The sequence below is a fragment of the Gobius niger genome (assembly GCF_951799975.1).
Source record: "Gobius niger genome assembly, chromosome: 16".
Lineage (NCBI taxonomy): Eukaryota > Metazoa > Chordata > Actinopteri > Gobiiformes > Gobiidae > Gobius > Gobius niger.
Genome location: NC_136867.1, coordinates 26,131,017 through 26,143,448, shown reverse-complemented (window position 1 = coordinate 26,143,448; position 12,432 = coordinate 26,131,017). Strand labels below are relative to the sequence as shown.

The 12,432-nt window shown below is 43.2% G+C and overlaps 1 protein-coding gene across 3 annotated transcripts in view; it reads left to right on the top strand.

Annotated features, from left to right (window-relative positions):
* stxbp5b (syntaxin binding protein 5b (tomosyn)) overlaps positions 1-3,976 on the top strand; it is a 63,898-nt gene extending 59,922 nt beyond the window's left edge. For all 3 annotated transcript variants that reach the window (XM_079573384.1, XM_079573383.1, XM_079573382.1), the window contains 5 exons: positions 74-431; positions 752-917; positions 1,018-1,129; positions 1,297-1,517; positions 3,272-3,976. In XM_079573384.1, coding sequence (XP_079429510.1) covers positions 74-431; positions 752-917; positions 1,018-1,129; positions 1,297-1,517; positions 3,272-3,313 — 899 coding nt within the window. In that variant the 3' untranslated portion in view covers positions 3,314-3,976. The remainder of the gene's footprint in view (positions 1-73; positions 432-751; positions 918-1,017; positions 1,130-1,296; positions 1,518-3,271) is intronic.
* Positions 3,977-12,432: the final 8,456 nt, after the last annotated feature.

The following is a 12,432-nucleotide window of genomic DNA, read 5'->3' as shown; positions in this document are numbered from 1 at the left end:
CTGCTATAATAAATATAATATTACAGAGAGTCATTGGCCTCAAGTCCAAGTGAAGTCTCTGTTTCTCCCTCAGGGACGATCTCGCAGCTCAAAGGGGGCGTCATGACCATGGCGCTGCTGGACGCCAGCGGCTCTCTGCTGCCCCCTGCCTACGAGCCGTGGTGCGACCCCAACGCCAGCGACGAGGAGAAGGAGAGGATCAAGAAGCGGAGGCCAGCGTCGCCCCCTGGCAGCGTGGAGGGGCAGGACAGTCAGTTCCTGGTGCTGTGCTCAGAGAAACAGGCCAAAGTGCTGGCTCTGCCGTCGCAGACGCGCCTCTACAAACACAGCATCACCGAGGCGTCCTTCGTGCTCCGCGCAGACGTGGTCACTATGGGCGGAGCCAACTGCATCATGTGCTTCTGCGCCAACGGACACATCATGGCGCTCAGGTCAGGGCTCAACAGAACAGCTTTTTCTGTTGACAATATTCTGTTAAGTGCTATAAGTCACTGAGTCATGCTAAAATTAAAGATATATTCCAGCTGGCAACAAAACTACATTTCTTTGGAAACTGTGATATTGCTCAACATTTTATACCAAAAGTTGATCAAAAACACAAAAATATTAATCAAAACACAAATTTCTGTAATATCCTACAAGTTCTTTCTGTTTTTTTTACTCCTCGTTTTGTTTTTGTGTTTTTAAATGTCCAGTTTTTCCATCATTCTTGCTCAGATGTTATAACTGGTCTCTGTGTGTTTATGTGCAGTTTGCCGAGTTTGCGCCCCCTGCTGGACGTGAACTACCTGCCGCTCACAGACATGAGGATCGCCCGAACCTTCTGCTTCTCAAACCTGGGCCAGGCGCTGTACCTCACCTCGCCCACAGAGGTGCAGAGGATCACCTACAGCCTGGAGACCTGCGACAACCTGCAGGTGCCAGCACTACTCGAACCATGATGTTGTAGCGCATAACGGCGTGTTCTTAGTCACATGCTTGGCTTACGCTGCCTCGTTCTGTCTCCCTGTCGTTCAGGAGATGCTGAGTGAGCTGTTCACTCCAGTGGAGACTCCAGAGGCTCCGAACAGAGGCTTCTTCAAGGGTTTGTTTGGAGGGGGAGCGCAGAGTCTGGATCGAGAGGATCTATGTGAGTAACTGTCTCTCCCGTCTGTCATTGAGCTGTTTTCAACCCTCTTCAGCCCAGTCTCCACTTCACCAGTTGATCATTTCCCTCTTGTGTCTCTCCTGGTCGAAGTAGCTTTACCTGTATACAATGTGTGCTCGAATAAACTCTACTATTTCTTCCTTTTATAGTTGGGGAGACCGCGGCAGGCAAAGCGTCCCGCACCCTGGCCCAGCACATCCCCGGTCAGGCCAGCATGGAGGGCATGAAGGGGGCGGCCTCGGGGGTGGTGGGGGACCTGGCCCGTGCTCGAATCGCTCTGGACGAGAGAGGGCAGAAACTGTCCGAGCTCGAGGACCGGACGGCTGCCATGATGGCCAGCGCAGACTCCTTCTCCAAGCATGCTCACGACGTACGTACTGCCTCCATTTTCATTTAACCTCTTAACCCTCACCTTAACCGTAGCCAGTTGTCTGTGTAGGATCTGTCGTACAGGAGTTGTCTGTCTTCAATGAAGGCTTGAGTCTTCTTCTGTACTCTGTAGTTGAAGTGTCGAATGTTTCGCTTCTTATCCAAAAGCGAAACTCCAGTTAAAGCTCAGCCTGCAGACTAGATATAGACCAGATATAGGCCTGTCCTTCTGCGCTCCAGGCCTGAAGAGCTCTGTGATGTTAATGTGGCTGAAACTCGGCCCAGGACAGATCAATAGGCTGGTAATTAGCAGTGATCAGCTGAGATTAGCTCAGACTGAAACTCGGGTGTGATTTAGGACTACAAAGATGTTTACCCACAGGTGAGAGTGGAGGTTAATAAAGGGGAGGGACTGAGCCAAGCTAGACTCCTCCCTGTGGTCTATATCTAGTCTGCCGGCTGAGCTCAACTTCAGTGTCGCTGACGAAGCCTTTTGAATGAGAGACGAAACGTTCGGCACTTCAACTACAGAGTATAGAAGATGACTCAAGAACCCTTATTGAAGATTGTTCTCCAGTTATTATCGAGGCATTTCCCAAATCTAAAAACGTCGTGAAAAAGTGTTAAATTAGCTCCTAAAACAAGACATAAACGAAGATGTAAAAGCATCAAAAAGGTGATGAAAAAGATAGATACTTAGATCAGTTTTTTCAGTCTTCGCTTTCAACTGTAAGGAGTCGAACTGGAGAAAATGCACTCCATTAAAGTGGGAGTCAAGAGGTTCAAATTTTCAAAGTTTATAACACTTTTTTTTAAGTAAATGTACCAGTACCGGCGGCCTTTCTCTTGGAAAATTTGACGTCACATGGAGAGAAAAGTCCTGTATTTCCAGTGTGCTTAAATGTAATTAAATTGGATTAAAGGGATATTTCAGGATTTTTTACATAGGGCCTCATTTCCTAGTTAACCAGTGTGTTGCTGATTTCTGGAGATATTTTTTTTTGTAGTTCATGCAGTTCTTGAATTTGAAGAGTTACGTGGCGCTAGGCTAGTGCAAGGCTAGCACATTTCTACGATATCAGCTAGCCTGACCTGCTCCACAGTGCACCTGAGGCAAATCACTTATAACACCAGACTAACCATATAAATGTTTGATGGAGTAATTTTAACCATTTTGCATTTAAAAGACCTTATATTTGAGCAGCATCAGCTTCGTGGTTGTATAAGATACGCGGCGGCGGAGTGATCTGCTAGAAAATAGTCCCTCAAAATGCGATAATTCATGTCATGCAAGGTCAGTTATATTACAAAAATTACTCTATCGACACAGACATTTATATGGTTAGTCTGGTGTTTTAAGTGATTTGCCTCAGGTGCTCTGTGGAGCGGGTCAGACTGTTTTTAATGCAGGCTAGCTGATACCATAGAAATGCACTAGCCTTGCATTAGCCTAGCACCACAAAACTCTTCAAATATAAGAACTGCATGAATTACAAAAAAAAAATACCTCCTGAAATCAGCAACACTCTGGATAACTAGGAAATGAGGCCCTATGTCAAAAATCCTGAAATATCCCTTTAAATTAAATTCTTGGAGTACTTTTAAAGCAGAAGCTCCAAAACTCATTAAAGTGCAGTTTTGGCTGAAATTGTCCATAGTTTTTTGTGTTTGTGCCATTAGAGATACCGCATTTGAGAATCCGCAGTACATTTGACTTCCTGGATTAACGCTGGACTTCCCGCTTGTTTGTTCCAGATGATGCTGAAGTACAAGGATAAAAAGTGGTACCAACTTTGATGCGTGCGGAGCGTCGGACTCTGGGAAATCAAATCACGCACACTCCACTTTTCGCCGGGAACGTGTCGCCTCTTCAGCACAAGAACCATTACCTTTCGACCGTTATTATTACCCTCGCCGCCATTTCGATTGACATTACCGCTCTGCATTACCTCAAGTCTCCAGAGGACTACACGGGAGCGGACGCTGGGCGACCCCGACGCCACCGAGTGGAATTACCTTCACCAAACGTCAGCTCGAAACTGACCGAGTAACAGGAAGCACCGGTCCCTTTTTTCTCCATCTCTCGGTCTCGCGCCGCTCCATATATACCACGTATTGAAATCGTATCTCGCTTCGAAAGGTGGAAAGACGATGCAAAGACGTTCTCGCGGTGGCCTGTTTTGCAATTTATTTCCCCCCTTTAACGAGTGTCTGCCAAAATCGAGGAGAAAAGTCTGATGATCTGAAGAAATATATATTTAGTAACTATTGAATCGATGGAGTTTGTCAAACGCTGTGTTCTGTTTGTTCGTTTTTATAATTTATTTTCCGAGCCTCGGCGCTGTGCAAAGGTTTTTAGCAAGTTTAAGGAAAGGTATGAGTCAAAGATGGCAGGATCGATTCACAGAAATGGGTCAGATTCCTAAATCAAATCTACATGAAGGTTAAAAAAGTCCCACATTAGCACTAGTTTGAGCTTGCAATGGTCAAGATAAGGCTCCACCAGACCCCAAGCTCCCATATTCGGCAAAGTCATATCATTGTTCCCTCGACAATAAGTCCATAGAATAGTCGTAGTGCAGCTTAAATCATCGACTGGACTGGGTTTGGTTAAGTTAAGTTGAGAAAACGTAGATGGTTCCTATATTTGGCTAATTTCTTGGCAGTTTTGCACACCTGTGAAAGGGCACCATTCCCAAAATTGGAAGCAATATGTTTGTCCAGGCTCCATTTGTGCAGGACAAGATTATACAGACAGCCAAAATCAATTTCCTTCGCAGGGTGGTTTGCGGTGAGGAGCTCAGTCACCCGGGAGGAGCTCGGAGTAGAGCCGCTGCTCCTTCATGTTGAGAGGAGCAGCTGAGGTGGCCCTGGCATCTGTTTCGGATGCCTCCTGGTCGCCTCCCTGGGGAGGTGTTCCAGGCATGTCCTATTAGGAGGAGGCTCAGACCCAGGACACGCTGGAGGGACTTTGTCTCCGAGCTGGCCTGGTATCGCCTCAGGATCCCCCCAGATCAGTCTGGCATCTCTGCTGAGACTCCCCGGATGAAGTGGAAGAAAATGGGTGGAGGCTCTTGTTTCCGATTTAAGCTTCACTATGATGAATAATTCATGGATGAATGTGTGCCTGCACAAACATGGAATAGAATTTTACTTCATTCAGGCAGTTTTAGGGCTGGGTACTGTTATCTTTTTCCCGATACTGGTGCTTTAATGATACTTTTACAATAACGATACCTTGAACGATAAGTTTTCCAACAATAACATCAAGAAGACTTTTTTTATCATTTATTTGTTGAACCAGGAAGATTAGCAAAGGGAGAATTTGTGTAAGCCGTTTCAGAGTTTAAGTTTAAGTTTAAAACTCTTGCTAAAACCTTTGCACAGTATGTTATGTTCGTATCGTTGGTTCATTTCTCCAACAAGGGCCTTGTTTAGCACTTAAGCAAAATCATTGAAGGATTTGTCCATCGCCTCAACGACGACCAAGGGCTGGTAGTGCACTAGTTTATCCCACACGTACCGGCGGCTGTTTTAGAGTTAAGGATTTCAATTTAACTATTTATTGGGAAGAATATATTGATAACATGAAGTATTTCGGGGCATTGAGAGTTTTATTTTATGATTTCATTTGAAGGCGATAAAAAAATGTGCATGAAAATGTTTACCCCCTCATTGAAGTTTACATACAAGTTGATACACTGGAAATGATCTGGAGGTGTTGTGATAATAATGAACTGAACAGGGCTGCAGCAAAGACAAGGAAGTAAAAGAAGGCAATTCACCTGCTGTTGATATTATATTATATTATATTTTTGGTTTCTTTCGTAACGTATCGAGTCTTCTTCAGCCATTTTGTGAAAGTAATTATCATTTTGTTTTGTCTGTCTGCATATATTCTGATCAGGCAGCTTTGTGACCACAGACGGGTAAAGCTTCGTGTTGGTTTGGAGGATGTGAGGAGCAAGTTAGCATTCGCACGGTGCCCATCTACACGTGTTGTATTTCCATTTTGGTCTGGACACATTGGCTCTGGGATTGTTTCAATGAGCTTCCCAAAGATTCTCAAAGGGGTTAAGATCTGGATTCTGTGGAGACCAATCCATGTGCGAAAATAAGGTCTCCCTGAACTGCTCTTTCACAATGTGAGCCCGATGAATCCTGCCATTGTCATCTTGGAATATACCCGTGCCATCAGGGAAGAAGAAATCCATCAGGATGTTCAGGTCAGCTGATCTTTGGGAGCATAGGGCTCAATCTTTTTGCTTGACGCAGACCTTTGTGCTGGTTCTGTGAAGTCTCCAGTTCCATACCTGGCCCAGTAAGTGCTTGGACTGACTCCCATGTCGATGTTATGCACAGCACTGGTCCCTCCCCAAGCTTTTCCTCCTTCAGACCATGTTAGACTGGAAGATTTTCTGGCGTTGGTAGAGCGGGTCATCTTGAGATCAGAAGGTCGGGGGTTTGAATCCCGCCTCCTGAAGGTGCACACTGTTGTGTCCTTGGGAAAGACACTTCACCCTCCTTGTCTCCAGTGTCTGCGTCCATTGCTGTATAAATTACAGTGTGAATGGGTGACTGGTTCCTTGCAGTAAAGCGCTTCAAGTGCCCATTCAGGAGCTGGACAGTGTTTAACTCACAGTGGGAGAAATAGTTTATAGTTTGTTCTGTGAGCGCTGAAGATGGACAAGGCTCTACATGAAGTTAACGCCAAGAAGACCTCTTGTTTTTCTCTCAGCGACACCCTCAGGCGCACCGTTGTTTGTACGCAAGATTGCAACTTCGTCTTGAGCAACGCTGTTTTTGCGCCAGGCGGAAGATCGGACCCATAGTGTCGCTGAACCTAGACCTGACCAACTGCAGCAGATCAGAACAGTTAATTAAATCCACTCATTAAATTTAAAAGCGTTGTCCAAATGGCACCAATCTGAGAAAAGACGACCATCTCGAATTCCATTTCTGTTGCTGTAGTACGACAATGCTCTTTTTTAGCTTACGCCGAAAATAACAACCATTTCCCTGAGGCTGATCCGCTTTCTGCTGCCCGTCTGTGTCCATCATGATTCTGTCACGTGCTGTTCCTCGTTCAGCTTTCGCTTTGGCCCAGGGCTGGAGACGTGTCCAAAACCCACAGCTGACTGGCTCTGGTCTGGAACAGCTCGGTTGTGGAAATGCGAGACGACGCGGGTAGATGGGCGCCGTGCAAAGTGGAAGTGGGGCATTGTTAGCTTATCGTGCATGTTTCATGTTGATCTTAGTACGAAACACTCCACACAAAAGGCTCTCTTGGTTTGGGATTCGTACCAAGGACCTTCCTGCTGCCACACTAACCATTATGACACCGAGCTAAAAAAGAATTTTTAACTATTTAATTCATCCAGGATGGGATTTAGGAAGTCACTGGGACTACACCAAGGCCGGACAACTTTTAAATTTATGATTTTGTCACAGCAGGCCTTGAATAGAAGACAGAAATTGAAATAAAAATAAAAGCTTTTGCAATAACGACACATTGCTCATTGTCTGCAGCCCTTTTAGCTCTGGAGCTTTTCTTTAAAACAAACACAAAAAAAGAACTGATTTTAAATTGTGGATGAGCTCCCATGTGTTGTCCCACTGTGTAAACCCATTGTCCTGTTCTCGAGTGTTTTATTCTGAAGGGCGCGATATGCCAAGGCTTTGTCAGTCCAGATTGCTGCCAAATGTTGCGAATAACGGGACATCTGCCGCGCTCTTATTTTGAAAAGCGACACACTGTTAAAAACGCTTGTTATTTTCTGACACCAAAGATCCTCATTTCACACCGTTGTCTTGGAATAATTTCTCCCCCCCAAAAAATGAGTTTTTATTTGCCTGAAATACGGCAATTTGGAGACGTACTGTGCTAGAGGAGAGGTAGTGCTATTTATTCTTGTTATTAATACGGGCATGCCACTTACATTGTCATTTCTGATTGCTGTGTGCTCAAAAGAAATGAATTTTGAGGAGTTTTAAGACAAAAAGCTGCGTAAAAATGCATTATTTGAAACATATATGGACTATTGTTAGCGAAATCTGCCGCTTTTTGTGATAAAAATCTTCACTTTCAGCATTTTTTTTTAATCTAACCTGCTGTGTACTGCTGACACGAAGAACAGTTTTGTGGGGTTTGCACTATTTGTACAAAAAAAAACTATTATTTTTCTGATTTAAATTGATTTTTGTTCCGTTTTGTTTCGAAAGGACCAAAACACGACAGATACTATGCTTCTTTCTGCTGTACGTCATTTGCCGATTAACGCTGACCGATGCTACGCGTTTGTTTTGTTTCAACGATATATGATATATTTATATATTTGAAGACGAATATCTATATGCTTCTGATTTCAGAGACCTTTAATGTTATTTGAAGATGTCGAGGAATTGCAAATCAGTTCTGAAAAGGTTGGGGCGATGTTTGATGCCGAGAATTAGAGATGCACCGATCCGGCTTTTTTGCTTCTGATACCGATGCCGATACTGGAGGTTTAAGTATCGGCCGATATCCGATGTTAACTGATGCCAAGAGACTTTCTTAAACGTGGCTTTCTCTGAATGAAAAAGTGAATGGTCCTTTTATCTCCATTGTGAGATCAATAAAGTCTTTTCTTGTCATGATGTTACAGATCAATTATCAATTATATATATTAAAGCAGTACTAAGTAACTTGTTTACCTTAATAAATCCTTTCCGTAGTCCCTCTTGGGGTAATACAAGTGTTTATGGGATGATTGGAGGGTCTTTCATCTCCCCCTCGTGTCTCTGGCCTTAAAACCTTGCTCCCATCTTGACTGCCACCGGACCAGAGCCACCAATACACACTAATGGAATCACGAAGAAGAAGCTAACATGCTAATGGGCAAAGCTAACTGTGGGCTAGCACCACTTTAAACAGCATTTACAGCCAAGTTTGAGTGAAAAAAATTATTTCCATTGTATAATTGGATGTACAATATCCCTCTGTCCCTTTGTCTTTTCTGTCAGTGTAGTATTTACTCTCCAAGACATTTAATAAGTTAAAAAAGCACAACTTGCTACGACACCTGCAGTTGCGCTTATGGCCTCTAGGGGCAAGAGTTACTTAGTACTGCTCTAATAAACTAATGGAAAAACATTTAACAGGGATCACTGTATTTTCAACATCCTTGAGAAAGGCTATTTTACATTAATATAAACAACATAAATTGAGTATTTTAACTTTTCATTACAAAGCATTTCATAAACTAGTAATACCACATTGTTTGGAATCGATACGATACTTTTAGGGCCATTTTTGTCGATACCAATACTGGTAATTTCACATGGGTTAATGCATTTCAATCAATATACATTTCTAAAACGTATTATTTAAATTATTTCAATATGACTGATTGCTCTCCGAGTCCCAATGTCCAAAAGTTTGTATCGGTGCTCTTGGCAAAGGGATCCAAATTGTAAAAAACAAAAAACAAAAAAACAGCAGCAAACCCAGGCACAAATATGAACAGCACGAGGAAGTACTTAAAAGGCCTTTATTTAGATGGCCAAGCCAACATGTTAAATGAATACTTTAATGACAAACAGAACCTACACCACAATAATATGGGGTCTTTTGCTGCTGTGGAGCGTCTTGGTACAGAATAAAGAACTAAATCACCCTTTTGTGTTAAGAATTGCTGCCACGCCTTCTTTTTATGCAAATTAGTATCGATATTGATGCTGATCCACCCTTCCCTGCAGTGGCAGTTTTTATTTGATTAGGCCACGTTAGGTATTTCTATCATTGTTTCTAACCCTGCCTTGATTAGTTCCCGCTAGCGCTAGCATGCTGTTGCTAGCGGTGGCGTTTTTTGCTGTCATCAAAAATACATTTGGATTCTCCAGGTTTTTAGCTTCAAAATGACATACACCATATTCTCTTAGATTCAGTTTTTAAAGCGGTGAGAGCCAACACTGGTATCGGATCAGTATCAGATATTCATAGCCTTTACCTGATTATATATCTTTCCCAGTATCGGCTCCGATATCCGTTCCCAGTATCGGATCGGTGCATCCCTATCGAGAATCACTGATGCAACGGTGACTTCCTTCCTTCAAAGTAATGTATCTGCCCCGTTCCTTTTGCCCGTCTCTATGACATCCGTCGCGTCAACCTCTTCAGACCTGGCTTTGTCGTTGTGCATAATTATTCACGACTCCGAATGCGCCAATAACCGTTTCGTCTCTCGTTTCTCACGGCGGGTCACTGTTCTCTTTCTACTGCAGTGGCCTACGAACACTCTTCAAGTGCTTTGTTTTCTTTTGTCTTTTTTCTTTTGCATCATATTTGTCCTAAAAAGCTGGTCTCTTCTTCTTGCACATTGAAGGATGCATGAAATTAACGTGTTTACAAACTTGAATCGATCACGTATTATCCCTCTTTAGAGATCTGTGTTTTCACCACGTTGAACAAATGATTAGACGCGCGTCCCGTCTCTGTCCATTCACTCGTGTGTGTAACTGTAATGTGTGCGCGAAAGATTTGGTTTTTTTTTCTTTGTGTGTGGAGGAGGGGTGGGGGAGGGGGGGGGGGGGTTCATTTGTTGCTGTCTGCTTCATATAACCCTCGCTGTCCCTGCACTGCGGAATACAAGAGCGGCTCGACTCTAAGATACTGTTCGTGGAGCTAAAGTTAACGGTTCCACAAACGTCAAAACACGGCTCGGAAATCCACTGGTTCGAACTGAATATCGTCCCACAAAAAGACCCTAGGATTTAAATCAGGACCCTTTTTGAAATGAGGGTGGGATTTAGCGACTCTTGCCACCGAGGCTCCCCATCTTTGACTTTTAAATTGACAAAAACAGCCCTACCATACTGGCATCACCTTGTACAGGTTTACCAAACCCTTACCCTAATGCCTGGGGCCCTCAACAGTCAAGGCCCCCAGGAACCAACCCGTTATTCAGAATCCTGCAGTAGACGCTTGATATACACAGTCATCCTAATGATTTTGGTGATGCAGTTACATCATCTCTCCACCAAGGCTCCGTGGCGCTGTTTATCCCCATCCTGCTGCATGCTTTAGTGCAGGGGTAGGCAACGTCAGGCCCGGGGGCCAAAACCGGCCCTCCATCATCAAACTCTGGCCCTCGAGATGATTTTGAGAAACATTATGACCCAAATCAGAAATGGAATGCCTGTTAAAGTACTCTAGAAATGTGAAAAATACTGTCAATTCCTTAAAATGTCTTAGCAGAGCACCGTTTTAGGCCATACACCTGAAAGAATAATCATCTAAAGGAAGAAATGACTGAAATCTACTTGAATTAAGAGATAAAATCTACTCAAACTTTAGATTTAGTCTGGCCTTAGAGCAGATAAAACCTATTCTTGCCAATGGAACAAGCACAAGTTTTTTCTTAATTCAGATTATTTTGTATCATTTCAAGTGAAAAAGAAATGTTTTTTTTTTTTTTTACAGTAGAAGTTCATTTGTCTGATTTCCAGTGGGATTTCTATTTGTTCGATTGTCATTAGTGTTTTTATCTGATCTTAAATTTATTCAAATTTAACATTTAAAAAAAAACTTTATTCAAGCGATATTAAGTAATTTATCTAATTTAAGATGGACATTTTCCCAGTGTATATGATGTAAAACACTGGCATATGTAGAGAGTGATGCTTTACGTCAATGGCTTCAATTGGAGAGTTTTTACGATGAAGAAAACCGGCCGTCCACCGAGCAAACTTCCCTACCCCTGCTTTAGTGAGTCAGGGTTCCCTAATGTTAACTTATAATAAGCAGTGGACAGACTTTTTTACTAATGGCTCCACCAGATTATATTTCTAATTGTGAAACCAGTTTATTGTAACACTCATGACCTAAAGAATCTCAGCTTCTGTTCTGAGGGAAACGAATGCAGAGAACTGCATTATGGGAGTAGTCAGGGGACCCGTTCCTGCCCAAATGACGTCCTCTCTCCCAATGCACAGTACACCGAGCGGCCACCAGAGGGCCCCCTACCGACATTAGGGTTAGGAACGGCAAATGTGATGCAAGTTGTGTTTCACTCACACAGATCTCACACATATTTATAGCAACTAGAAGGCCTTGGCTTTCAAATGAGGCATCACTCTGGCACATAAGCTGTCCAGTCAATATGCTTTGAGATCTGGATACAAACAACTGCTCACCTTAATCCTAACCCGAAAGGGGCAGGCAACAGGTTAAAAAAGAAATAATCTCTCAACCTCCTCCTAAAATCCTGCACTGTCACTCAAAAAGTTAATTTGGGTCCGAAGTGCCGTCATGCACGAGCTTAATAAGAGACTGCAGTTACACACAAGACCTGAGGTGGCAGTAGTGAGCATAAAAATGACCAACTTGCATCTAGTCCCTTTTAAGGTGGGGGTTGGATTCAAACTGGCATCAAATCTAAATTTACTGGCAAATTCTGACATTGCTCAATGCCATAATTGAGTTTTACTGTAAAAGTTAATTGGAAATACAGAAATGATGGTGAAATTGGCCACATTTTTTTGGCTAAAACGTTGTCAGGTTTGTCCAATTCTCTTCTCTCGCTGCTGCCTCTCGAAACCCTGTAATAGTTTCCCATTCTAAGAGAGTCTAATCCCAGCCATTTATTCGTAGCCCGTCATTCAAACGCAGATGTTTTCTCTCATTCATCCCCATATAATTCAGATTCAACGCTGACACTGCCTTGCCTCTGGCTTCACTATTCCACCCGTCAATCACATCCATCACGTCTTAGTCTGGCCAACATTCGGCCTTCCCGCAAACACCCTCTGAGGTGACTTTGAGAAATACGATTGATAGGTTTGCTTAAATTAAAAGGTACCAGTACAGTGTATAGTATCAATCTGTTAAGGCACTCCTGGAATGAAAATTAAATCTTAAGACATCGCCAAGTCTTGAT